At 44.2% G+C, this 27,382-nt stretch overlaps 2 protein-coding genes across 4 annotated transcripts in view; one reads left to right on the top strand and one right to left on the bottom strand.

Annotated features, from left to right (window-relative positions):
- Positions 1-113: 113 nt before the first annotated feature.
- LOC137351990 (uncharacterized) lies at positions 114-22,297 on the bottom strand. Of its 3 annotated transcripts, none has more exons than XM_068016956.1 (7): positions 21,935-22,294; positions 20,108-20,206; positions 15,046-15,108; positions 11,460-11,539; positions 10,028-10,158; positions 8,916-8,982; positions 114-3,129 (listed from the first exon to the last, which is right to left on the bottom strand). In XM_068016956.1, exons 2-7 carry the CDS (start codon positions 20,179-20,181, stop codon positions 3,125-3,127), a joined length of 420 nt encoding a protein of 139 aa, XP_067873057.1. In that variant the 5' UTR covers positions 20,182-20,206; positions 21,935-22,294; the 3' UTR covers positions 114-3,124. The 3 variants fall into 3 exon arrangements, with proteins under 3 accessions (XP_067873057.1, XP_067873056.1, XP_067873055.1); XM_068016955.1 differs by lacking the exon at positions 114-3,129 and adding an exon at positions 3,137-6,906 and having other exon boundaries at positions 20,108-20,225; positions 21,935-22,297; XM_068016954.1 differs by lacking the exon at positions 114-3,129 and adding an exon at positions 3,137-6,906 and having other exon boundaries at positions 21,935-22,295.
- A 2,371-nt stretch (positions 22,298-24,668) lies between these two features.
- nmnat1 (nicotinamide nucleotide adenylyltransferase 1) overlaps positions 24,669-27,382 on the top strand; it is a 35,935-nt gene continuing 33,221 nt past the window's right edge. The window contains exons 1-2 of the mRNA XM_068016982.1: positions 24,669-24,761; positions 25,364-25,523. The gene's annotated coding sequence lies outside the window, so the exon portion shown is untranslated. The remainder of the gene's footprint in view (positions 24,762-25,363; positions 25,524-27,382) is intronic.

The raw sequence follows: 27,382 nt of genomic DNA, 5'->3' as shown, positions 1-27,382 counted from the left end.
TGATCAGGGGCAGAAATGCAACACCTTGTCCCATGACCAGGGTTTTCTTGACGCTTATAGACAAGGAGAACAAGTTACAGGCACGGGAGAGAGTCCTAAATTCAGTGGAGCTGGTGATGTTTAATGACCAGAAGAGGATAAAAATCATAACTGAAGCAATACAGGAAAATAGTGGCATGACATTGCATTTAGTGGCAGGAACATCAATAACCATATTAAAAGAAAGCAGTAAAATAAAAGGAAAATACTGCAGATGCTGGAAATCTGAAATAAAAATAAATGCTGGAAATACTCAGCAGGTCTGGCAGTATCTGTGGAGAGAGAAGCAGAGTTCACATTTCATGTCAGAGACCCTTCAGAACTGACAGTGACCTTGTCTGATCAACACCTCTTTTGTTATTTCTTGCCCCACCCCTCTTTACTTGCTTAAAACCTTTTTACATTTCAGTAGCCTCCCTCCGCCAGCCTTATTGCAATAGATGGCTTCAATAATAGATCAATAATGCTGGAGCTTGGGGTTGATCATTGTTTATGTTTGAAAGTGATCTTAAATTGTCAAACTTGTTTACTGCTGTATCTATTCCCAGCCACCCACCCCCAACCCCAATGGGGTTTTAATTGCAGATTGTTGCCAGAAATGGATAGGTACTTGCCTTGTTGAAGTAATGAATTTTGCTGGAACTCGACCTATAGGAGACAAGTGGTCTGAGTTTATCTCTTCCTCTCAATCTTGCTGTCAGACTTGAAAACTTCATCTCCAGAGACCTTCCAGATTCTAATCCAGTGCAAAATAGGCACATGGATAACTTGTTGAGCTCGATAGTCAGAGATCCAAGATATTTTATTCTGTTGGGGGGGGTTGGTGTAGGGGTTGTACAGTTGCTGCTTTTTGAGCACCTTTATCAGGGAGACTTATGACCAATGCAAGGGGAATTGGGTGGAGATAACTGTTTTGAATGAGGTTGGAATCTGCCTTTAAATTGGGAAAGGATCCTGAGACCATCCAAGAATGAATGGAAGAGAATTGCTCTGACTTTAGTTGGGATGGTGCTTTGGAATTTTAGAAGTTGCATCCTTGATAAACTTAGCTGGAGAAGCAGGTAATGATTGGTCTGAGCATTCATGGGCTGAGGAAGAGAAAAATCGGATGGGTTGCAAATGCAAGTTTAGTTTAGAGATACAGCACTGAAACAGGCCCTTCGGCCCACCGAGTCTGTGCCGACCATCAACCACCCATTTATTCTAATCCTACACTAATTCCATATTCCTACCACATCCCCACCTGTCCCTATATTTCCCTACCACCTACCTATACTAGGAGCAATTGCTAATGGCCAATTTACCTATCAACCTGCAAGTCTTTGGCATATGGGAGGAAACCCACGCAGACACCGGGAGAACTTGCAAACTCCACACAGGCAGTAACTAGAATTGAACCCGTGTCGCTGGAGCTGTGAGGCTGCGGTGCTAACCGCTGCGCCACTGTGCCGCCTGTTTAAATCCAGTTCCTGCTATTGGAAAATGTATGCATCTGGATGTCAGCTGAAAGAGCGTAGGCTTGGGAACAATACCCCTTTACTGACTACCAAGGTGAGGAGCGGCAATTTGGATGACCTAAGAAGGGTGGATGATTGTTCAAGGGCATGGTAGAAAATGTAAGAGGAAAAACTTCATTGCTTAACTTGACCTGAATTTCTATTTTTCACCACTAGAGGGAACTGTACTTCCTATCAAGTTAAAATTATTCTGCATAATTTGGGTAGAACTTCAGTGTATGGTATTCAACAGTCAAAATGTTTGTACTTTTTTTAATTCATGGAATGTGTCTGTTGCCTATCCTTAATTGGCCTTGAGAAGGTGGTGGTGAGCCACCTTGAACTGCTGCAGTTGGTGTGGTGTAGGTACACCCACAGTGCTGTTAGGAAGGGAGTTCCAGGATTTTGATTTAGCGATGAAGGAATGATGACGTATTTACAAGTCAGATGGTGTGTGGCTTGGAAGGGAACTTGCAGGTGGTGGTGGTCCCTTCCATCTGCTGCCTTTGTTCTTCTGGGTGGTAGAGGTCACAGGTTTGGAAGGTGCTGTTGAAGGAGGCTTGGCGAGTTGCTGCAGTGCATCTTGTATATGGTACATACTGCAACCACTGTGCACCAGTGGTGGAGGGAGTGAATATTTAATGTGGTGAATGAGGTGCCGATCAAGTAGGTTATTTTGTCCTGGATGGGGGTCGAGTTTCTTGTGTTGTCAGAGCTGCACTCATCCAGGCAAGTGAAAAGTATTCCATCACACTTCTGACTTGTGCTTTGCAGATGGTGAAAAGGCTTTGGGGAGACAGGAGATGAATTATGATTCAAATGGAAAATCTTCATGTAAACCCAAATTGCCAATTATTCCAGTGGGAGAAGATAGCTGAGCTGGATCCTGCTTTTGATTCCCGGGGTACTGAGATGAAAAAGATTTAACAAGTATTTTCTGTGGATTTTAATTCAAAATTGAGACTTAAATCAGATTGAAATAATCATAATTTACAAGTGTAAAAATGCATTGGACTAAATGTAGCATTTTTAAGGCTGATGTAGAGCAACAACTAATGATATGTTCAGGTGGTTATAAACCAGATAATTTTTTAAAAGGCTTGCATTTATATCGCACCATCCACAACCACAGCATGTCCCAAAGTGCTTTCCATCCAATTAAGTATTTTTGAAGTGTGGTCATTGTTGTAAGGTAGCAGCTCACCACCACCTTCTCAAGGGCAATTAGGGATGGGCAATAAATGCTGGCATAACCAGTGATGCCCACATCCCATGAAATAAAAAAAAATTGTGTCAAGAGCAGCAGAGTGCATAACTGTGATCCTTCATATTTATGAATCAACAATGATTTGTTACATGTTCCATAGTCTATTCTGGATGACCACAATATCTCTCTCTCGAGTTTTTAATTTTCCATTTGTGCATCAAGTATCCGCGGCTGTCGTGGTTTGTGCAGATACGGTTTAGGATTCCCGTGAGCTTTGCGGAAGATCGAAGCCAGGGATCTTCTGTGTTGGATCTTTCACAAGCACGATGACACAGAACTTTAAAATAGCAATCTGATCTCCTGCTGTACTTGTCGTCTGCTGTCAGCCTTGAAGAATGATGCAAGGAGGGAAAATCAGGTGAGGACTCTCTGTTGAACTGCTTTGACATGCCTCTTATTGTCTGACCAGTAGCATCGTAGGCAGTGACTTAGAGAGCAATCAATCTATTAAGTTAGCTAAAGAATATGTGTGGCTTAGGGGAGGGAGGTCACCTGTGCCAATAGATCATGCTTGGCCTGAAAAAAATAAACCATTGGACTTGATCTGTATAAAATATCTACAGTACCTGTAATTGTGGCCCAATGTGATTTTCAGAGAGATCAATGGGTAGTGTCGTCAACTTATTGGAACTACCAGCACAGTGTGCAACAGGAGTATTTGCAAACAAGATCTGTGAATGTAGCTAAAGGTTTTGAACCTAATTTCCAATGGATGATGAGAGTTTGTATATAGCACTCATTTAGGCCAGCAATTCTGGACAGAACACGACATTATGGGACATCCTGGCTTTGGAAAGGGTAGAGATGGGAATCTGCAAAAAGAGACCTAGAAAGCTGGGAATATTTACACCATAGAAACTGCACACCAGAGACGGTGAAGTTTTCAAGGTATGTGAATAAACTGATTCCTAAGAAGTTATTTTTGACAACCTGTGTAATTGGGGGTGAAGAGAAGCAAAATGAATAGAGTTGAGATTTCACTACTTCAGGCACAGGGTGGTGTATGTGTGTAATCACCTGCTCAGGTAGAAAGTGGAACCAGATTTAAGTGGCAGCTGAACAGACTTATGGAGGAAGAAGCAATGTGGGTATATAGATGGAACATAGTAATGTTTTCGTGAACTTTGGGCTAGTGAAATGGTCTCTTCTCCTACACAGTCTTTAACAGTGAGGGAGTAAAGTACAATTTAGCAAAAGGTTCTTCTGCCACAATTTTTAGATCTCACATTAAAACAATTCACTTAATTGTCACTGCAGCTGTAAATAGAGCAAGTGCTGCTGGACTCGTGTAACAGGAGATGCTTATAAGGCAGAGTGAAATGTTGATTTTGGAAGACAGCACCTCATCTTAGTAGGAAAGGCCACAGATAGGAGCATAATTCATCAACCGCCACCTGGCAGGCAACATATTACTACACGATAACGTGAGTAATCAGACATTATGATGAATCTTGAGTTTTATCAACATCACTTCCTGTACTATTACTGTAAAACACATTACAATTGGAGTGGTTAGATTGGTAAGTGCTCTGATTGGTTTGGTTCTTTACTAACCAGTTAATCACACTTGGGATGCTATAATTTTTCTCAGCCTCCCTAGGGATAGAGAAGGGGGAAAATAAAATTTAAAAATCAGTCAAGGTTCCTGCTTCTGATTGCTATGCAGCAACTTTTGTTGGAAAGAGTGTACACATTTAGTGTGTGCATTTAAGTTAGGTGAGAACAGATGTTTGGCTCCCCGTGACACTTTTTCTGGCCTCTCACATCAGGCAAGAATAGGATACCAGAAGACTACTGATGGCCTAAGAGTAACCACCAGCAAAAGTGAATGGCTTTGGCAGAGCAGGGAGGCGGTTAATTTTGAGTTTGTAGTTTCTGCTATGATATCTACAGGTTTTCACCCACAGCACTGTGGGAGGTGGAGCAGCACCTGACTATCCTCACCAGCTTCAGCCAGACCGCTGTAGCAAGCACAAGCCTGAGGCCAGGAACTACATGAAACAGCGACAATAAAAAGCAGTGAACAAGTCATCCCAGGCCACTCTGACACATCAAACAGCAGCAGCTGAGGCCTGGGAAGAAACTGGCCTTTTACCAAACATAATGCCTAAACAACTCAACAAAGGGGTGTTTGAAAGAGGGGTCGGTGAATGCGATGGTTTGGATACTTGAGGCTTGGGGCCAATTTTGCTGCCTGCAGAATCCTGTTGGACTTGAAACCAATGAACAATGATAACAACTTGCATTTATTTTATAAAAAAGTATCTTTAACGTAGTAAAACATCCTACTGTGCTTCAGAGGAGCCTAATCAGACAAAAGTTGGCTCTGAGCTAAAGGAGACGACTTTGGAACAAGTGAGCAAATGCAAGGTTAAAGAGGCAGGTTTTTACTGAATCTTTAAAGAGAGAGAGGGGAGGAGATTTAGGTGATGGTTTCTAGAGTTTAGGGCCTAGGCAGCTGAAGGCACAGCCACCAATAGTTCGGATCATTTGTAATGGCTGGTGCCAAACATTGTCCCACTTTGAACAAGGTCCCGAGTCCGTCCTTGTACTTCATTGGCTATAAAGTACTTTATATATCGCATTGATATATAATATATATATTTTTTTTAATTCATTCAGGGATGTGGGTGTCGCTGGCCAGGCCAGCATTTATTGCCCATCCCTAATTGCCTTTGAGAAGGTGGTGGTGAGCTGCCTTTTTGAACCGCTGCAGTCCATTTGGGGTAGGTACACCCACAGTACTGTTAAGAAGGGAGTTCCAGGATTTTGACCCAGGAACGGCGATATAGTTCCAAGTCGGGATGGTGTGTGACCTGGAGGGCAACTTGCAGGTGGTGGTGTTCCCATGCATTTGCTGCCCTTGACCTTCTAGTTGGTAGAGGTCACGGGTTTGGAAGGTGCTGTCTAAGGAGCCTTGGTGTATTGCTGCAGTGCATCTTATAGATGGTACACACTGCTGCCACTGTGCGTCGGTGGTGGAGGGAGTGAATGTTTGTAGATGGGGTGCCAATCAAGTGGGCTGTTTTGTCCTGGATGGTGTCGAGCTTCTTGAGTGTTGTTGGAGCTGCACCCATCCAGGCAGGTGGAGAGTATTCCATCACACTCCTGACTTGTAGATGGTGGACAGGCTTTGGTGAGTTACTCGCCTCAGGATTCCCAGCCTCTGACCTGCTGTTGTAGCCACTGTATTTATATGGCTACTCCAGTTCAGTTTCCGGTCAATGGTAGCCCCTAGGATGTTGATAGTGGGGGATTCAGCGATGGTAATGCCGTTGAATGTCAAGGGGAGATGGTTAGAGTCTCTCTTGTTGGAGATGGTCATTGCCCGGCACTTGTGTGGCGCGAATGTTACTTGCCACTTATCAGCCCAAGCCTGGATATTGTGTGCAGAAGTTCTTTGTTTCTATTGCTAAACTGGTTATACACAGATGTGAGTTCTTTTGGTTTCTGGGAGCTCGAGACAGGCTGTAGCTCTGGAGGTTATTGTGCCTCTCCTTGTGCTGTCCTTCAAAAAAAAAACTAACATTCAAAGGATAGGCCAAAGGAAGTGAAAATTCCACTTGCGTATTTTCAAGTAATCTCAGCCCTCAATGGGTTAAACAGCTCCACTGCTTAAAATATATTAATAAATAAAAAGCTCGTTGCCTTTCCTGGGAGTGAATACTGCAGCATTCAGCTGACTGGTGCAATTTCTTTAAATTGATTTGAAATGGTCTAAACTTTATAATACAGTTGACATAGAAACAGTGATTCTCAATGTAACAGTTGTATTGCAATCAAGTACATTAAACCTACAAAGCAAATACTAACTAATCCATTCATTCAGAGTCTTTTGACGTAACTCGACTTGGGTTGCTTCCACTGGAATGGCTCAAACTCTTGCTGGTGGAATGTTCCAGAAGCTACTGTTGCATGGCAACCAAATGCATTATTCATACTGGGTTTTTCCCCCCCCCCCGGAGTGCCTTCATTATACATGCCACAGATACGAGCAGCTAGCAACTGGCTTGTGGCAGATTCCAGCTCGCGATCGCTGATTTAAAACCATTCCTGGGTACAAAATGTTGGCTAGCCAGAACGGTATCAAGAAAACGATGAAAACTGTTTTAAAAAAAGAAGTTTGTTTAAATGTTATCAGTGGAATTTTCAGCACAATAAAACTTAAAAACCACTGCCAATAATCACACTCTCATATAAAACAGAGCTAGCTTCCAGTGGGTCCTCTGTAGTTCTTTATTTCATGGTACAATCTCAGACATTACTACAGGGGGAAATGGAAGTAATTGTTTCAAAGAGCCAGCACAAACACAATGAGCTGAATGGCCCACCTCCTGGGCTGTAAGTTTCTATGCTGACTGACAGCTGTCAAGGGCACCTTTTACATTCTATGGCTTCCACAACGTTCAGTACAAAGGTGTTCATAAATGTGTCCAGGGTCTAACCATGTATGCAAAAAGAAGCAAACAATTCTCAAACCCAGTGACCCCTCAGTCTACCCCAAGACCCTGGGCTGCAGCATTGAAAATACTTGCTGTGCTGCAGTTGGTGAGGTGACTGTTTCTTGTCTGACTGGCCAACCATATTCCACAGCAAGTCAAATAAATAGGCCCAGCAGAGAGGGCACTGAAATACATTCATGGTCACAAAGTTAAAGGTGGTCCACCACCTTGTCACGAGCATGACGTGAACAAAATAGATGTTTTTCCTCCCTCTAGTCTACCCCTGATTCTTCTGAGGTTATGATTCGAGGGACCAACAAGCTTCTGGTATCTTGTCCAGGTGACTACTGTAAACATGTGACCTTTACAGTCCACCCTATCCTGATTTAGAGCAGCAAATTGTATTTTCAGCAAAATTTCACAGTTTGGTTCTGTAAACGGCCACACGAAAGGGCATTCGCAACATGAACCAGGAAGCACAATTGTATCCCTTGGTGGCAGGAAGTTTACAACTGCACCGTGACAGCCAAATATTGACAATTGGTATGTTGGTCTTCATCGCAAAAGGATTTGAGTACAGGAGTAAAGATGTATTGATTCAATTGTATAAAGCCTTGGTGAGACTGCACCTGGAGTATTGCGTACAGTTTTGGTCTCAAGGATATATTTGCCATAGAGGGAGTGCAACGGATGTTCATTAGACTTATATCTGTGATGGCGGGATTGTCTTCTGAGGAGAGATTGCAGAAACTGGGCCTGTATTCTCTAGAGTTTCGAAGAATGAAACTTAAACTTAAAAAAGTCTTACAGGGCATGATAGGGTAGATGTGGATAGGATGTTTCCTCTGGCTGGTGAGTCTAGAACAAGGGGACACAGTCTCAGAATAAGGGGCAGGCCATTTAAGACTGAGATGAGGAGGAAGTTCTTTACTCAAAGGGTGGTGAATCTGTGGAATTCTCTACCCCAGAGGGCTGTGGAAGCTCAATCATTGAGCATGTTCAAGACAGAAATTGATAGATATCTGGATACTAATGACATCAAGGAATATAGGGATAGTGGGGGAAAATGGTGTAGAGGTAGATGATCAGCTATGATCTGTTTGAATGGTGGAGCAGGCTCGACCGGCCAACTGGCCTTCTGCCCCTATTTCCTATGATCCTATAGGAATTCCCCATTATAAAACACTGATATAAAAAACATGACTCAAAGATCAGGACCCAAGAAGTAAGGTTAGCGTGGACATGAAATACATGCCATTTATTGAAAGAGAAGGTGGTGTGAATTAAAGTGGACTTCACCCCATACAAAAATCCACTTTGATATGGTCATGAATTCCAGATGAAGTGATCATTGTTTACATGACTGAGGTGTGGGTACTATGATATTAGATCAACACTATTAAAAGTAAATAGGAAATAATGAGATATCCAAAAATTTTACTATATATTTTGGAATACTAATTCTTAAAGTCAACGGACTGGGACATTATTACCATAAAAAGAGATAATTAAAACAGTGGAAGTCCCTTCCCTTATTCCTGCAATATTTAGAATGATCTAGTTACTACTTCCTGGCCTTGTCTTCTATTCTACTCATACAACCTGGGTGATGTCTGGCACAGTGGCTCATATCCCTTTATCTACGTTCCTTAATAATGACAAAGTACATACCTGTTGCAAGCACACTCAGTACAGATAACACAAGGGACAAGTAGTACAGCTCAGGAGTTGTGTTTGCCTGAAAAATGATAAACAAAGAAAATCCTGATCAGTGTTCATGCTTAAAACCAAAGGAACTTCACTTTTACAATGAAGATTTGTTGCTTCTCTTATATTCAGGGTCTTAAACTCCAGATTTCCAAGTGTTACATGACATGTAATAATATCTTTGCATAGAGCATTTGTATTACTAATTTTCTCTCATTTTCCTGATACTATTGAGTCTCACTGGGGCATAAATCCACAGGCACTGACCACACATTGCCCAACTTGGCATTTTTCTTATATTAGTTTGTCCAGTTGGTTGATCTGTAAAGGGCATCACCACTGTGCCCAATCCTGCCTTTGCTTGACATCCATAAACACAAGCATTTCGGCAGCTCTCACTTAACAGCTGATCAGGATTGAGAAGTTCGGCTGATTTCTTCCCCTTCCTAACTGTGGGGTGCTGAGGCCACTTACAACTGGCCAGCTGAGATCAGCAAACCCAGCACAGAGTCTCAACTGAGACTGTCCATTCTCTGCTCTGTATCTCGATCACTGGGGAGTGCATTTTCCCACTAGATTAATAAGGAAGCAACTCCAACATGTTTGAAGAGTAGACCAGCATTTCCACTTGCATGTAAATGCGGAATACAACACCTGACATTATAATCATGAAAAAACTTGCATTTACATAGCGCCTTTCAGGATCATTGGCCATCTCAAAGAGCTTTGCAGCCAATGAAGTATTTTTTGAAGTGTTGTAATGCAGGAAATGTGGCAGCCAGTATGCGCACAGCAAGATCTCACAAACATCAATGTGATACTTACCAGATAATGTTTTTTTATGATGTTGATTGAGGTATAAATATTGGCCAGGACACTGGGGAGAACTCCCCTGCTCTTCTTAAAAATAGTGGCCATGGGATCTTTTACATCCACCTGAGCAGATGGGACTCGGTTTAATATCATCTGAAATACAACACTTCCAACAGTGCAGCACTCCCTCAGAGCTGTGCTGGAGTGTCAGCCTTGATTTTTGTATCACATAAGAAACTGCAGGATGATAGAGAAAATCTTACACAATGAGGTGCGGTCACGGTGAAGGCAGTAGTTAAGATTCCCTGTGCAAATGATCCCACTCCATACACATGGAAAGCTACTTTCACCTCACGAGTGATTGGGTCCATCAAGGTCAGAAGGACTGTAAACCCTAAAGAAGTTACACTAGAATTAGATCAATTCTCCCAATTACGAACAAATAATTCTAACAACATAACCATTTGTTTCATTATTTTCATATGACACTGCTGTGGTTGAAATCCTACACTGCTGGTGATGCTAAAATCAACTAATCTGCTCTCTGTAATGATATAGAATTTACAGCACAGTAACAGGTCATCTGGCCCAACTAGTCTGTGCCATTTTTAATAGATAATTAACAACATTGCCCACATTGCAATGAACAAACTACACTATTAATAGACTGCCATAGACATTTATAGGATAGAAAAAGGCCATGCCGCCCATCAGTTCTGTCCTGGCTCTCTGCTAGAGCAATGCAAAAACTAATTCCCCAGCCTACACTCTCCTTACATCTCCCTCTGTAGTGGCAATGTCAATGAGCTAGTAATCCAGAGGGCCAGGCGTACACGGGTTCAAATCCCACCACGGCAGCTATTAACTAATAAAAAAATCTGGAATTGAAAGCTAGTCTCTGTAATGGTGCCATGAAACTATCAATTGTCGTAAAAACTATCTGGTTCACTAATGTCCTTTAGGGAAGGAAATCTGCCGTCCCCTGTTTCCCATCCCTGGCCTTGTCTCAATGCTACGACTTTCATTATCCATCATGAGGAGACATCCAAAAGTGCACACCTGGTCTGGCCTACACGTGACTCTGGACCCACAGAGGTTGACTCTTAACTGCCCTCTGAAATGGTCCAGCAAGCCACTCAGTTGTCAAGGGCAATTAGGGAGGGGCAAGAAATGCTGGCGTTGCCAGCGACTCCCACATCCCAAGAATTAAAAACAAAATTGTCCACTTTTCCTTAACAGGTGCAGAGACCTCTACTTCACCTACTCCCTGTGGTAAAGCACTCTCAATGACTATTTAAAATTGCCACTGATTCTCCAAAACAAAAGGAGATACTCTTTATTCACTATTCATGAATTCAAAAACCTATACCCAATCTTCTCTCAGCCTCCTCTGCTTCAGTGAAAATAATATCAGTATCTCAAGTCTGTCAACTTAATTATTGTTTCCACCCCTGGCCTTGTCTTGGTAAGTTTACACTATAAACACTATGACTTTATTATCTATTATGATGGAACATCCAAAGGTTCTCCTGGAACTTTAACTGTACCCCCACTGCCTTAGATAAATTTAATATCACCTCTCTACTCTGGATTTTATTTATAAAACACAAAATGCTAATTTTATCTCAAATTATGGATGCTAAGATGGATTGTAAAATCAGTACTGAAAGATAATGATAGCCGACAGCCTCTTACCCGTCATTAGGAAAGTGAAGATTATAAAACTGGTCAGGTTGTAGAGGAGGGGCTGGCCACAGTATCGGGATGACTTTGGTCTGAAAGATAAACCACAAACCAGATTATTTGTGGGGTGGGAAAAGTGGTGAAGATGTTTATGCTCCACATGAGCCCCCTCCACCTTGCTTCAGCCAACCCTGTCGGCATGCCCTTCAAATCCCTTCTCCCTCATGTACTTGTCTCGCTGTCCTTTAAACGCATCTATGCTAGTCACCTCAACTACTCCATGTCCTCGAGGCAGCCAACATCCCCAGCATATACACCCTACTGAGCCAGTGGCGCTTGAGATGGCTTGGCCATGTGAGCCACATGGAAGATGGCAGGATCCCCAAGGACACATTGTACAGCGAGCTCGTCACTGGTATCAGACCCACCTGCCGTCCACGTCTCCGCTTTAAAGACGTCTGCAAACGTGACATAAAGTCCTCTGACATTGATCACTAGTCTTGGGAGTCAGTTGCCAGTGATCGCCAGAGCTGGCAGACAGCCATAAAGGCGGGGCTAAAGAGTGGCGAGTCGAAGAAACTTAGCTGTTGACAGGAAAAAAAGAGAAGCGCAAGGGGAGAGCCGACTGTGTAACTGCCCCGACAACCAATTTTATCTGTAACACCTGTGGAAAAGTCTGTCACTCTAGAATTGGACTTTTATAGCCACTCCAGGCGCTGCTTCACAAACCACTGAGCACCTCCAGGCATTTACTCATTGTCTCTCGAGACAAGGAGGCCAAAGAGAGAAGAACTCCATGTGGGAGTGAGTTTCACATTCTGAGCACGCTCTGGATAATGAGGTTTCCCCTGAATTCCCGAATGAATTTATTAATGACTATCTTATATTCATGGTCCCTAGTTTTAAACATTCCCACCAGGAGCCCAAGATGCTGCACGGGGAAAACTATGAATGAGTTGCCTTGCACTGTCATTCTTAAACTTGTTTAAATATCTACTTCGAGCCCAATAATAACTTGTGCTCATTTCAAACTAAATTAAAGTTCTGTAAATGGATTTCAATATAGGCATGTGTGAGATCATCCTAAAAAGGACTGATCAGAGTACTTCGTAAATGGTGAAAAGCTAGAAACAGTGAAGGTTCAAAAAGACTTAGGACTGTATGTACATAAATCATTAAAATGTACAAGTACAGAAAATAATCAAAGAAGTTATTGGAATGCTGGCCTTTATATCCAGAGGACGAGAATACAGGGAGGGAAGTGTCATACTACAACTATACAAAACCCTGGTTAGACCGCACCTGGAGTTACTGTGCTCAGTTCTGGGCACTACACTTTAGGAAAGGTATATTGGCCTGGAGAGAGTACAGCACAGATTTACCAGACTGATACCTGAACTCCTAGGGTTAAGCTGCAAGGAGAGATTACACAAACTCGGATTGTATTCCCTGGAATTTAGAATGTAAAGGGGTGATTTGATTGAAGTTTTCAAGATATTAAGAGGAACCAATAGGGTTGGAGAGTCTATGATGGGGGTCATGGCCTAAAAGTTAGAGCCAGACCTTTCAGGAGTGAAGTTGGCAAACACTTCTACACGCAAAAGACAGTAGAAATTTGGCACTTTCTGCCGCAAACTGCAGTTGATGCTAGATCAATTGGTAATGTTAAATCTCAGATTAATAGATTTTTATTAACCAAAGTTATTAAGGGAAATGGGGCAAAGGTGGGTAAATGGAGTTAGGTCATGGATCAGTCAGGATCTCACTGAATGGCAGAACAGTCTTGAGGGGACCTCGATGGTGGGTAAATTGTTAGAATCTATTCTGAGGGACTGGATAAACTACCACTTAGAAAGGCACGGATTAATCAGGGATAGTCAGCGTGGATTGGTTAAGGGAAGCTCATGTCTTACTAACTTAATTGAGTTTTTTGAGAAAGGAACAAGAAGGATTGATGAGGGAAGTGCAGTGGATGTGGTCTACATGGATTTTAGTAAGGCATTTGACAAGGTCCCGCATGGCAGACTGGTCAGTAAAATGAAAGCCCATGGGATACAGGGGAATGTGACAGGTTGGATCTAGAATTGGCTCAGGGACAGGAAACAAAAGGTAGTAGTTAACAGATGTTTTTGTCAATGGAAAGCTGTTTCCTGTGGTGTTCCACAGAGTTCAGTGTTGGGTCCCTTGCTGTTTGTGGTATATATTAATGAATTGGATTTAAATGTGGGAGGCATAATTGGGAAATTTGCTGATGACACAAAAATTGGCCGTGTAGTTGATAGTGAAGAGGATAGCTGTAGACTACGGAAAGATATCAATGGTTTGGTTGAGTGGGTGGGAAAGTGGCAAATAGAATTCAATCCAGATAAGTGTGAGGTAATGCATTTGGGGAGGACAAATGGAGTGCATGTCCACAGGTCCCTGAAGGTGGCAGGACAGGTAGAGAGAGTGGTGAAGAAGGCATATGGAATGCTTTCCTTTATTGGCCGAGGTATAGAATACAAAAGCAGGGATGTAATGCTGGAACTGTATAAAATGCTGGTTCAGCCACAGTTGGAGTATTGCGCACAGTTCTGGTTACCATATTACAGGAAGGACATAATTGCTCTGGAGAGAGTACAGAAGAGATTTACAAGAATGTTGCTAAGGCTCAAAAGTTGCAGCTATGAGGAAAGATTGGATAGGCTAGGGTTGTTTTGCTTAGAACAGAGGAGGCTGAGGAGTGACTTAATTGAGGTGTACAAAATTATGAGGGGCCTAGATAGAGTAGACAGGAAGGACCTGTTTGCCCCAGCGGAGAGGTCAATTACCAGAGGGCACAGATTTAATGTGATTGGTAGAAGGATTAGAGGGGACATGAGGAAAAACCTTTTCACCCAGAGGGTGGTGGGTGTCTGGAATTCACTGCCAGGAATGGTGGTGGAGGCAGAAACCCTCAATTCTTTGAAAAGGTACCTGGACATGTACCTGAAGTGCTGTAACCTGCAAGGCTATGGACCAGGTGCTGGAAGGTGGGATTAGATTGGGCGGCTAGGTTTTTTCCAGCCAGCACAGACACGATGGGCTGAATGGCCTCCTTCTGTGCTGTAATGTTTCTATGTTTCAATGGTTCTAATTGGTCTACTCTACTATTATAGAGTTAATAAAGAGAAGCTTTCCAATGGGAGAAGGGCCAGGAACCAGAGGAAACAGATATAAGACAATTGTAAAAAGAACCAGAGGTGACACGAGGAAACTTTTTTTTTTTGCAGGGAGTTGTTGTGATCTGGAACGCGCTGCCTGAAAGGGCAGTGGAAGCAGATGTAATTATAACTTGCAAAAGGAAATTGGATAAATACTTGAAGGGAAAAAAATATAGTGCTACAGGGAAACAGCAGGGGAGTGAGATTAATTGGACAGCTCTACCAAAGAGCTAGCACAGGCACAATGGGCCGAATAGCCTCCTTCTGCATGGTATCATTCTGATTGATTATTGAATAAAATGGGATGTTGCTTCCCCTCCTGATGCTCCCCAGTTGAGTCTAACCTGCTCAGCACAAACCACAGATCAAACCTGAACAACTCGCTATCAACCTTTCATTTCCAATATCCAACTCACCTTACCAGCACAAATATTTGCGGGAAAAGGAAGACGGTCACAAACAGCACCACCAGGATTTCACTAGAAGTAAATATAAATCAGTAACAGTAATAATTGTCACTTTTTGTAGAGAATCAAAATGCAAATTAATGAAAAATTCTCTGCATGAACCTACCCTTTCATTCAACCTCCCTCCTAAATAACATCTTGTGCTCATTTCTGCAATCTATCCCTCAGTCAGGGTAGCAGAATGGCTGGAAGCAGTAAGATCCAAACTGCATGTGTATCTCCTGAACCCCTACTCGACCCAATATGTGCTTTTTATTTGCTCTTCAGTCTTGCTTGAAATATGTGAGCCTGGGGTTTGGAAGGGGGCGTTTTTAAGCTACATTGCCTCAAATTAAACTGCTTGATCCTCAAATACAGCACACTAAACTCTCTTAGTAACAGCAACCTGAGATCTATCCCCAAGGCCTAGCGGTGTGCACCACAAAGACAAAATACTTGGACACCTCTGCTCTAAAGTAGATCACTGATTTCTCCATGACTGATTCCACGACTATTCCACAAAGCTACAGACAGGAACAGGTATACTTAGAGAGGTAAAAGAAAAAGGATTCATTTTTCATCTCTTTGAGGTGAATTCTCTCTGATCTTTAGAGTTTATATGAGTGACCTGGGCAGGAACTAATTCTACCTCTTGGCAAACAGAAATGGAAGACTATCTTTGAAGATATGCAGTCACAAGACATCCGCTCGAGAAGCCGATCCTGCAATAAAGTGCTAATTTTCTTCCTGGTTTTGCTTTGTGGGAAGTGAGCTGCCCTTTGTTTGGAATTTATCATTTAAGAAACTAGGGGATGCTGAATGAGGAATTAGTGATTAGTTTGTGCTCTTAAAGCCCCAGCTGAGCACCAAGAGGTTAGAGGTTAGGAATTCCACAGTTCCAAGTGCTCATTAGGAATTAATTAGTGTAGATAGGATGGCCTATTTGTAGCTTAAGAGCTACGAGGGACGAGCACTACCAGAAGAGCCAAGCTAACCACAGTATGTTGGTGCAGCAAGGTTATAATGTCACAAAATGTTGACATTAAAGGTTTTGTCATCCAACTCCTCTGAGCTGCTGATCTCTTCCAAATCACTAGAGGCCGCCACTGAGCAGGGACCAGGCACCTTGCCCTGAACGGAATGGTCGGATCCCTGAGCTGACTCAAGACTGGAATAGATGCAGGTCCGGGGCCAGGTTGTCTGCCACCTTTCCAGAGAATGTATGGCGCAGGGAGACCAAAGGAGGAAAACAGGATTTTAAAAAATGAACTGCACTGTAACTTTGAACACAATTAGAAACACTGTCTTCCACACATGACTCCCTCTTAAAACGTGCTCCAGCTTTCATGTCAAGATTTGGTGGTTTGAGTGGAAAAGCCCCTGGGAAGGACGGCATTACCCCTGAAATCATCAAGAGTGCCAAGCCTGCTATACTTTCAGCTCTGCACGAACTGCTTTGCCTGTGCTGGGACGAGGGAGCAGTACCACAGGACATGCGCGATGTCAATATCATCACCCTCTTTCAGAACAAGGGTGACCGCGGTGACTGCAACAACTACCGTGGAATCTCCCTGCTCAGCATAGTGGGGAAAGTCTTCGCTCAAGTCGCTCTAAACAGGCTCCAGAAGCTGGCTGAGCTTGTCTACTCTGAGGCACAGTGTGGCTTTCGAGCAGAGAGATCCACCATTGACATGCTGTTCTCCCTTCGCCAGCTACAGACGAAATGCCGTGAACAACAGATGCCCCTCTACGTTGCTTTCATTGATCTCACCAAAGCCTTTGACCTCGTCAGCAGACGTGGTTTCATCAGACTACTAGAAAAGATCGGATGTCCACCAAAGCTACTAAGTATCAACATCTCATTCCATGACCGTATGAAAGGCACAATTCAGCATAGCGGTGCCTCATCAGACCCCTTTCCTATCCTGAGTGGCGTGAAACAGGGATGTGTTCTCACACCTACACTGTTTGGGATTTTCTTCTCCCTGCTGCTCTCACATGCGTTCAAGTCTTCAGAAGAGGGAATTTTCCTCCACACAAGATCAGGGGACAGGTTGTTCAACCTTGCCCGTCTAAAAGCGAAGGCCAAAGTACGGAAAGTCCTCATCAGGGAACTCCTCTTTGCTGACGATGCTGCTTTAACATCTCACACTGAAGAGTGTCTGCAGAGACTCATCGACAGGATTGCGGCTGCCTGCAACGAATTTGGCCCAACCATCAGCCTCAAGAAAACGAACATCATGGGACAGGATGTCAGAAATGCTCCATCCATCAATATCGGTGACCATGCTCTGGAAGTGGTTCAAGAGTTCACCTACCTAGGCTCAACTATCACCAGTAACCTGTCTCTCGATGCAGAATTCAACAAGTGCATGGGAAAGGCGTCTGCTGCTATGTCCAGACTGGCCAAGAGAGTGTGGGAAAATGGCGCACTGACACGGAACACAAAAGTCCGAGTGTATCAAGCCTGTGTCCTCAGTACCTTGCTCTATGGCAGCGAGGCTTGGACAACATATGTCAGCCAAGAGCGACGTCTCAATTCATTCCATCTTCGCTGCCTCCGGAGAATCCTCGGCATCAGGTGGCAGGACCGTATCTCCAACACAGAAGTCCTCGAGGCGGCCAACATCCCCAGCTTATACACCCTACTGAGCCAGCGGCGCTTGAGATGGCTTGGCCACGTGAGCCGCATGGAAGATGGCAGGATCCCCAAGGACACATTGTACAGCGAGCTCGTCACTGGTATCAGACCCACTGGCCGTCCATGTCTCGCTTTAAAGACGTCTGCAAACGCGACATGAAGTCCTGTGACATTGATCACAAGTCGTGGGAGTCAGTTGCCAGCGTTCGCCAGAGCTGGTGGGCAGCCATAAAGGCGGGGCTAAAGTGTGGCGAGTCGAAGAGACTTAGCAGTTGACAGGAAAAAAGACAGAGGTGCAAGGGGAGAGCCAACTGTGTAACAGCCCCGACAACCAATTTTATCTGCAGCACCTTTGGAAGAGTCTGTCACTCTAGAATTGGCCTTTATAGCCACTCCAGGCGCTGCTTCACAAACCACTGACCACCTCCAGGTGCTTACCCATTGTCTCTCGAGATAAGGAGGCCAAAGAAGAAGTGTTTACAAATACTGCAATCTGATGTGCTCAGCATTGTGCACTTAACTGAGCCTCAGTATAAATGCCTGAAACTGTGTGAGTCACTACAAAAGGATGTTGTATTGGTGTGGGAATTAACAAAGGGAATGCAGTATCAACATGAATCAAAACATATTAGCAAGAGGCATTCCTGGAATATCCCTCTATAGTATTGAGCGCCTGGAAATAGAATTTCCTGGTCATTTCACTGCAACTTATTTTGCTCAATGGAAGTGACAGTAACATCAGTGTTTTATTTCCGAACCATCACTCTAATTGCCATTCTTCAACTCTCGACAGTACGAGAAGACTATCCGACCGGGGTAGGCAGCAATAGAACCTCAGCCTAATTCCGTCCTGACCTGATGCCCACAGGCAGTAATGTGAAACAGAAAGACTGACTGCTTTTCGCTCCCTAGTCGAGGAATGGTGAAGCCAATTGTGATGGTTTGGCTGAGATCACATGGTGCAATAATGTGACACCGTGATGGATCAGAAAACGATCTTTGCATATGTTACAGATATATTTTTAATATTTTTCTGCGGGAGCTGATGGCTCCACTTACTTGTGACTGGAAACAGGCTGGGCAGTTGGAATGTTCACAATCTATGTAACTGGGAATGCCATCAATTGAATCAAGGAAGATGTGGGGGAGATGGGAAACAGCTGAGCGCGATGGAAGTTCTCCTCATTGTATTGTTTAGCAAGTGAATTCGCCCAAGTGACTGTATCACTGGAGCTCTCACCTACCTAGATTACAATCTGATTGGTGTTTATTGTACCAAGTGTTTGAACAAGCCAATTTGCTACAATGGACCATTTTAACAAAACTCTGATAATCAAATCCACTGTATGTTTAGCCTAGGAAATGGGCGAAGGAAGGCAATGATATTTTTCAAAGCTAATTTTGACAGACAGCTTTGCAGTCAGAAGCTGCAAGTTTCAGATATAAATATGATGCACAATTCCCTGTCCATTAGGGTCAGTTCAGTTTTTAATCAGGCCGGAGCAGCAAGTGAGGGAACAGGGGAACCTGTGATTAGACACATTCATGTATCAGCTTTTTCCTTACTGCTTTATCTTCCAAGTCACTGAGATTCTGAACTTTTGAGACATTTTGGGGGTTTTTTTGGCAAGCTTTTCTAAGTTCAATACATCACTGATATATTTTCTGCTGTTCTTTGCCTATTAGATCTGCTAATTTTACTATCCTTATTAAATATGATTGTCAGTGAGGCTACTGTCAGCAAGAAAGTTCTGGAGTTACTATTACAGTAAGCTTATCAGTAATTTACACCCAGCACGCTCACTCCCAAAATAGTTCACACATAAATGTGGGCTTTTCTATGGAAGCAGTCTCTTGTGTTTAGCCTGAGAGAAAATATGTGAAGAATGCCCACATCATAAAACACAACATTAGACACACCCAAGACTCTAATTTCATAGCTTTCCCCCCATCGCTCAGAGAGTCTATCCAATCTGTGGCTGAGGTAAACATCAAGATCGGGGAAGTCCCAGGTTCAGTTCCCAGTCAGTGCTGCATTAGCCACCAGGGGAGATGACATGCATCCTACAACTGGCTTCAGCACCTCTGCAGTTAAGGAAGAGATAGTTGGTCACAGTTCCGGCTGCCAACTGGTATCCAGAAACTGCTGCTGGAAGTGTGCTTGTGTGGAGTTTGGCTGAGGGAAGAATTGGACTCAGCAGTGTTTACACACTTTCAAAATAGCCCAACATTTTTTGTCAATGTTGACAGGTGACAAATGGCCCAGGGAACTGTATCCCAGCAAAGGATTCAACGCCTTCAGCAGAAGTGGGGACAGGAGCAAAATGACAGAGAAAATAGATAAGAAAAAGATTTGAAAATAAAACTCAAATTCAGTAAAGATATGCTTACAATTTTGCTCGACTGCGTTTAGGCAGCTGTCTGCTGAAATGATAGGCAATGTGAGCGAGGCAGTAATGCAACATCCTGTGGCCAATCAGTCCTTGACATCTGAAACAAAAGAGAGTTACTAAACAGACAACATGATGGCCAGTAACATCACTCAGTCACAAATAATCATTCCAAGAAAATGCAAGTCTTGGGAAATTAAATTGGTGAATTGTTGAAGATCAGTAAGATTAGACATGGAGGAGCATAAAGGGTTAAAATGACCTTTCCTCATTACTTTAGCATAAAGAACCTTAAACTTGCCATTGTACTGCTCACTGTCCAACTCAAGTTCCTGGTCTCCAGACCAGCTGACACTGTAAATGGTTCCCACCCCTTAGATACTGACCCACCTCTCCTTCAAAACCACCATTACCTCCCTCTGCAAATAGCCAGCTAATTACCCCTCTGTCCTTGCAAACTGCTGATTATTCTTCCAAGTATGTGAACATGATGTGGCTTTCCACATCCACCACCGCCTCTCCCACAACCCCCCGTTTGAATCCCTTCAACTGCGTTTCTGACCCCTTCCAAATGGCCCAAAACAAGTTCCATATTCGCACAACCACTGGCTGTACTCAGCAAATCTAAGTTAGGCACATGGGGATGTAGGATGTAACTAGGGGATGTAGGATGTAACTAGGGGATGTGCTGTCAATTAAAGAAATGCATTAAGTCAAAACTCCTTAAGCCCAGGGTCCAATATTTCAATCACCTACCCGGCATCTGTCTTGGGTTTCATTGCAGTTAGTAAGTTGCGTTTTATAATCATTTGTCCCTGCCATTATCTTCCTCTCGAAGGGCATTGATACTTATTGTTGGGGATTGCACGGTTGCGGATTGCTGCCTTGTTGAAAAGCCATTCTTCTCTCAGTTAATGCTCACAGGCTGTTCAAGCAGAGGAGGCATCACAGCCTTGCCTTACCTGCTCTCACCCCGAGCTCACATACATACACTTTCCTAAAGGTCTCAATCAGGAGAGAGAATCCTAGTCAATTCTCTTACCCACCCCCCACCCCCCAAAAAGAGGCAATTAGGCCAATTGTAAAACCCCAGCTGAGATCAATTACTTCAGTACAGCTCAGGAATGAAATCTGGGAATGTGGGAGATGCATAGTTTAGTATTTCAGCATTGAGGGAAATGGCTAAATCCTCGATTCCAAAAATAAAACAATTCCCCACACACACAATCCATTTTGTGTCTTCCCAAATGGGCAAGGGGGAAAAGCCATCTGGAGAACTTGGAGTAGAAATAGGGCATAAAGGAGAAACGATTTAATTCCCCAGTGGGCATAAATTCCACAGCACAGGGCAGGGCAAGAAAGAGCAAGATTATCTTTCAGTGACAGCAAGAGCTGATTCCCCACAAAGAGCGAGATGAAACTCTCACCTGTGAAAGGAGGAGGCAAAATCTCAGAAATGGGTAAAATAAACACCGGGGGGGGGGCATAGCTGTCTCCTAGCAACAGAGAATTTGAAACTAAATATCTGGCCTCAACGTTCGAGAATTCTTTATAAAATGCACTTTGTCTCCAGTGGGAAACTCTCCCTTGTTCTGAGTGACTGCTGAACAGAGAAATGAATTCGCACTAATTTCCCTGCACTGGAAAAGTACAGGAAGCGGAAAATTAAAACCAGTTATTTCACAAACTTGCCAAAAAAAAACTTTGTTTCATTTCTTTAGGTTAACGTTTTAAGAGGAATCGTTACGTGTCTGGAAAACCGGCTCCACAACCCTGGGAAAATTCTGCCGGTAGTTTAAAGTCTGCTGCAAATTTCAAAGAGAGTTACCGGCACGCTGAGGATCGCTTTCATTGTCTGCAGATTTTCCTGTAAACGACAGTCACAGCCTCGGTGCTTTTAACCACCAGAAAATTGGCGACAAGGAGCAGAAGGAGAAGTAAAATAGCCAAAGACTGAGCAATGACTCTCAACATGTTAACACAGTGTGATCCAGTACTCGCTCTGAGTCACACACACAGTAGCTCGCCCTCCCTTTCTCTCTCTCTCTCTGATCCAAGCCCTCCCTTTCTCTCTCTCTCTCTCTCATTCGGCAGGATCCAAGGACTCTTCCTTATCCCAGCTTTCCTTGTTTACAAATCCCTCCCTGTCTCTATAACCTCCTCCAGCCCCACAACTCTCCCAGACTTCCTGTATTCCTCCAGTTCTGGCCTCCTGCACATCCCCCACTCCCTGTTCGCCACCATTAGCAGGGCTTCAGCTGCCTGGGGCCCTAAGCTCTGGAATTCCCTCCCTAAACCTCTCTGCTTTTGACCCTCCTTAAGACCTCAGTGACAGAAAGACTTGTATTTATATAGCACCTTTCACGACCGTAGGACGTGCAAAGTGTTTTACAGCCAATGAAGTACTTCTTGGAGGTGTGGTCGCTGTTGTACTGTAGGAAACGCAGCAGCCAATTTGTGCACAGCAAGCTCCCACAAACAGCAATGTGATCATGACCAGAAAATCTGTTTTTGCTGCCCATTGGTGGCTGCACCTTCAGTTACCTAGGCCCTAATCTCTGGAATTCCCTCCCTACACCTCTCCGCCTCTTACCTCTCTCTCCTCCTTTAAGACACTTCTCAAAACCTACGTCTTTGACCAAGCTTTTGGTCATCTGACCTAATATCACCTCATGTGGCTTGTATCGTATTTTGTTTTATAATGCTCCTGTGAAGCACCTTGCGATGTTTTATTACGTTAAAAGGCACTTTATAAATATAAGTTGTTGTTGTGATGTTTATTGGCCAGGACATGTGGGATTACTTCTCTGCTCTTCATTGAAACAATGCCACAGGATCTTTCCTGTCCAACTGAGCTATCTTTGAACAACTTTTCAGTTATGCCTTCTAATATCTCCTTTTGTGGGTTTAGTGTCAATTATTGTCACTATGCTCCTGTAAAGTGCCTTTAGATGTTTTCCTGTTTAATAAGCACTATATAAAATGGCATAGAATATACAGGATAGACCAGGCCATTCTGCCCCACCAGTCCATGCACCTCTCAAGCCTCCTTCCATTCTTACTCATCTAAATCTTTCAGCATAACCCTCTATTCCTTTCTCCCTCATATGTTTATCCAGCTTCTCCCTAAATGTATCTCTACTATTCGCTCCAATCACTCCCTATGACAGTGAATCCACATTCTCACCACTGTCTGCGTAAAGAAGTTTTTTTTCTGAATTCCCTATTTGATTTCTTGGTGACTTTCTCATATTGATAGCCTCTGGTTTTGCTCCGCAGAAACACTTCAGAAATAAACCCCAGTGATTGGTTTGCTTTTTTATGGCCTCATTGAGCTGTGTTGCAATTTGTTGTGATTTGCATATTTACTCCCAGATCCTCGACTCCATTTCGATTCTTATTTTTCAAGTAATATGTGACCTTATTTTCCTTACCAAAATGTAATACCTCACACTTATCTATGTTGAAATTCATTTGCCGATTGGCCAGATATAAATGTACATTCTTGTTGAGGAAAGTATTCCTTTCATGTACACTTCAGCAGGCACTGAGTACCCTCACTACCTGAGCCATTGGGGTATTATTTGTGTGTGACCCTTGACAATGAGGATCAGCAGGTTACTGATCTCTGTGGAGGGGAGTGGGAGTTATCAGAGTAATCCTGGCCTCAGCCACGACCCAGCAAGGGTCACTGGATAATGATCAGGATAATGAGAATCCCTATGATTCTCTGCTTCAGCACTAATATACTGAGACCAACTCCATGACTCCAATATTTGTGCTCAGATCAGCACAAATCAGGGATGGAACCCAGAGCCTTTATAGAATCATAGAATGGTTACAGCATGAAAGGAGGCCATTTGGCCCATCATGTCCATGCCGGTTCTCTGCAAGAGCAACGTAGCTCGTCCCACTCCTTGCTTTTACGGCGTGGGCCTGTAAATTTTTTCTCTTCAGATAATTATCCAATTCCCTTTTGAAAACCACATCTGAATCCACCTCCACCACACTGTCAGGGCAGCGCATTCCAGATCCGAACCACTCGCTGCGTAAAAACAGTTTTTTCTTACATCACCTCTAGTCCTTTCGCCAATCAGCTTGAAATGTTGGCTCCAATTCAGTTCCAATCCTGACATTGCACTTAGCAAGTTAGTCATCAAGAAACTGTGATGCAGGGTCTCCCTCCCTCTGTGTTGACAGATCACTCATTATTAACCAGACTTTCTCTTTCAAACCCAATCTTTCACTTCCCCATTGAGATGTCCCTCTTTGGTTCCTCTTGCTAATCCATTCTCTCACAGACTCCAATCCAGGATTTCTCTCTCTCTCAGTCCTGCAGCTCTACATGCTAACCGTGACATGGCGCTGCAAGTGGAGTTCTCCCGGAAAGAGTGAAGTCTTTAAACAAGGATTTCCAACAACCATTTATAATACGGATTGCAAACGTCCTGCATTGCTTAGATAGTTTGGCTTGGATGTTACAGATTCACTGCTGATTTACTATAGCACAGTATCCCTTTAGATAAGTAGAAAAGCAAGATAAAGAGAAAAAAAACTTCTTTGAAATTAAATCATTTAAATTATAATAGATTAATACAATAGTTCAGTGAAGAATGTTCCTGCAGTCTGTTTATATTTATCCAGAACAAGCTATGGTAGGTATTAACCTTGGATGGTGCATTACAGCAAGGGAGACGGCTACAAATGCAATACAGTTCATGAACCCTGGAAAAAAACTGTAATTTCCCCTTCTCAACATTGAAGAAGCCGTCACTATTCCCCCTCTCTGATTAGTGCTAAATATTAAGTACATTAAATTATTAAATGCAGTAATTTGATATCAGCTATTAAAGTAACGTGCAAAATAGTTGAAGAGTGATTAACCATTCAAAACTCATTGAAATTATGTTCATGCCTGCTGTGCACTTTAATTATTGCTGCTTATTTTAACAACCCAATAAAAAATTACTCTAACACCCGAATGATAGTTCCACAAGTGCCCAATTCTTAAGGCAAAATTAATATCATTTGGACATTAAGTCTAAATACCTAAAGAAAACTATAATTGTAAATGGTCTTGCTGTTTGTGTCAGCCTCCTCTCTACCCTGAGATGAACACTGGTTACTGTTGCAAATTTGTAACATTATTAGCTACAGTATTGAAATAGAATCGGGATCAAGGGATCGTGTCCAAATGTCTTTTTTTTTAAAAAAGGAAAATTCTCAGGATGAATAATGTTTATTTGGTATTTTGCAGCCAGTCTGGGGGGAAATTGCTGCCTTTCCAGCCTCACTGCGCCGCCTCTTGTTGCTGGATGTCCCCGGGGTTAAAAAAAAAACTGCAACTCCGCTGAAATGAGCAGGAAGTGAATGAGGAACAAGTCGCAGCTTTTCAGCCTCGCCGGAGGTTGATGTCGGTAAGATTGCGAATGCGGCGAGTTTATCAGCTGTTTGCTTATTTCAACATTAAACCATTATTTTCGTTTTTTGATCATTTCGGAATTTAGCAGCGGCCAATTTAAAGGCGGCGACCCGAGCCTCCTATTGTAGTGCGGCCCGGTGTCCCTGGCAGAGTGGGGGCCCGGTGTCCCGGGCAGAGTGGGGGCCCGGTGTCCCGGGCAGAGTGGGGGCCCGGTGTCCCTGGCAGAGTGGGGGCCCGGTGTCCCTGGCAGAGTTGGGGCCCGGTGTCCCTGGCAGAGTTGGGGCCCGGTGTCCCTGGCAGAGTTGGGGCCCGGTGTCCCTGGCAGAGTTGGAGCCCGGTGTCCCTGGCAGAGTTGGAGCCCGGTGTCCCTGGCAGAGTTGGGGCCCGGTGTCCCTGGCAGAGTTGGGGCCCGGTGTCCCTGGCAGAGTTGGGGCCCGGTGTCCCTGGCAGAGTTGGGGCCCGGTGTCCCTGGCAGAGTTGGGGCCCGGTGTCCCTGGCAGAGTTGGGGCCCGGTGTCCCTGGCAGAGTTGGGGCCCGGTGTCCCTGGCAGAGTTGGGGCCCGGTGTCCCGGGCAGAGTGGGGGCCCGGTGTCCCGGGCAGAGTGGGGGCCCGGTGTCCCGGGCAGAGTGGGGGCCCGGTGTCCCGGGCAGAGTTGGGGCCCGGTGTCCCGGGCAGAGTTGGGGCCCGGTGTCCCTGGCAGAGTTGGAGCCCGGTGTCCCGGGCAGAGTGGGGGCCCGGTGTCCCGGGCAGAGTGGGGGCCCGGTGTCCCGGGCAGAGTGGGGGCCCGGTGTCCCGGGCAGAGTGGGGGCCCGGTGTCCCGGGCAGAGTTGGGGCCCGGTGTCCCGGGCAGAGTGGGGGCCCGGTGTCCCGGGCAGAGTGGGGGCCCGGTGTCCCGGGCAGCGTCTGGCCCACTGGCCCAATCAGGAGCTTCCCTTGGTACAGTTACACTGTCAGGTAATTGGCAGAAAAAAGCAGAGGCGAGATCAGGAGAAATGATTTTAAGCAGTGAGTTATGATCTACAACGCACTGCCTGAAGGAGAATGAAGATCTTTCAAAGGGGGGGGGGGGGGGGGGGGGTTACTGTCTAAAGGGTTATGGGGAATAGAAGAAAATTGGATCACACTTTCAAAGAGCTGGTACAGGCACGATGGGCTGAATGGCCTCCTTTGGTTTTGTATTATTCTATAAGTCTATTCTACTTCGGGAAAGTTGTGAAACTAAATTCTGGTATTTAGTGGGCTTCAGATAAAAGTCTGGGAAAGTTCCCAGATCATTGTTAAAGTCCCAGTAAGTGGAGTTCCGGGCAGGGAATCCACTATCCACACCTGTCTGGCCTACACCTGACTCCAGCCTCCTGCTAAGTGATGGGCAAATTCCTCAAAAGGCCTAGCAAGCCACTCACTTCAGAACAATCACTTGTGAAGGCCTCACAGGCCAGTGGGAGACAAATGCAGCCTGGCCCAGACGCTGCTAACGTGTCTCTCACCATTTGGGTAACTCCAGTGTAGTGTCAACCTGTGCAGTTGCTTCTAATCATGTTCCCTCTGGGTCAGATTCACAACCAGACAATATAATTAAGGGGCAAATTAGTTGTTTTGCCTTTTCCAGCCACGGCAATCTATTGGAGGTAGCTGTGGTCTTGTTTTACAGCGATGGGCTATAGGATTGCCTTTGAGGATATTGTCAGTAAAAATGTTTTAAATAAAAAAAGCTATTGTTGTCCCACATCCAGATTTGCTAACTCTCTCCCAGACACTGAGGGAGTACAGCACTGTTGGAGGTGCCACTTTCAGATCAGACCTTAAACTGAAGCCTCATCTGGTTTCTTACGCAGGTGTAAAAGATCCAATGAC

This window comes from Heterodontus francisci, chromosome 37 (assembly GCF_036365525.1).
Source record: "Heterodontus francisci isolate sHetFra1 chromosome 37, sHetFra1.hap1, whole genome shotgun sequence".
Taxonomy (NCBI): Eukaryota; Metazoa; Chordata; class Chondrichthyes; order Heterodontiformes; family Heterodontidae; genus Heterodontus; species Heterodontus francisci.
Note: the sequence above shows the minus strand (reverse complement) of the source record. Positions and strands in the feature narration are given on the sequence as shown.

Coding starts and splice junctions, on each gene's coding strand:
- LOC137351990 (XM_068016955.1), bottom strand. CDS start 20,181: ATGTTGCATTACTGCCTCGCTCACATTGCCTATCATTTCAGCAGACAG. Junction 15,109..20,107: donor AAACGCAGTCGAGCAAAATT/GTAAGCATATCT, acceptor ATTTACTTCTAG/TGAAATCCTGGTGGTGCTGT. Junction 11,540..15,045: donor CAAATATTTGTGCTGGTAAG/GTGAGTTGGATA, acceptor TTTATCTTTCAG/ACCAAAGTCATCCCGATACT.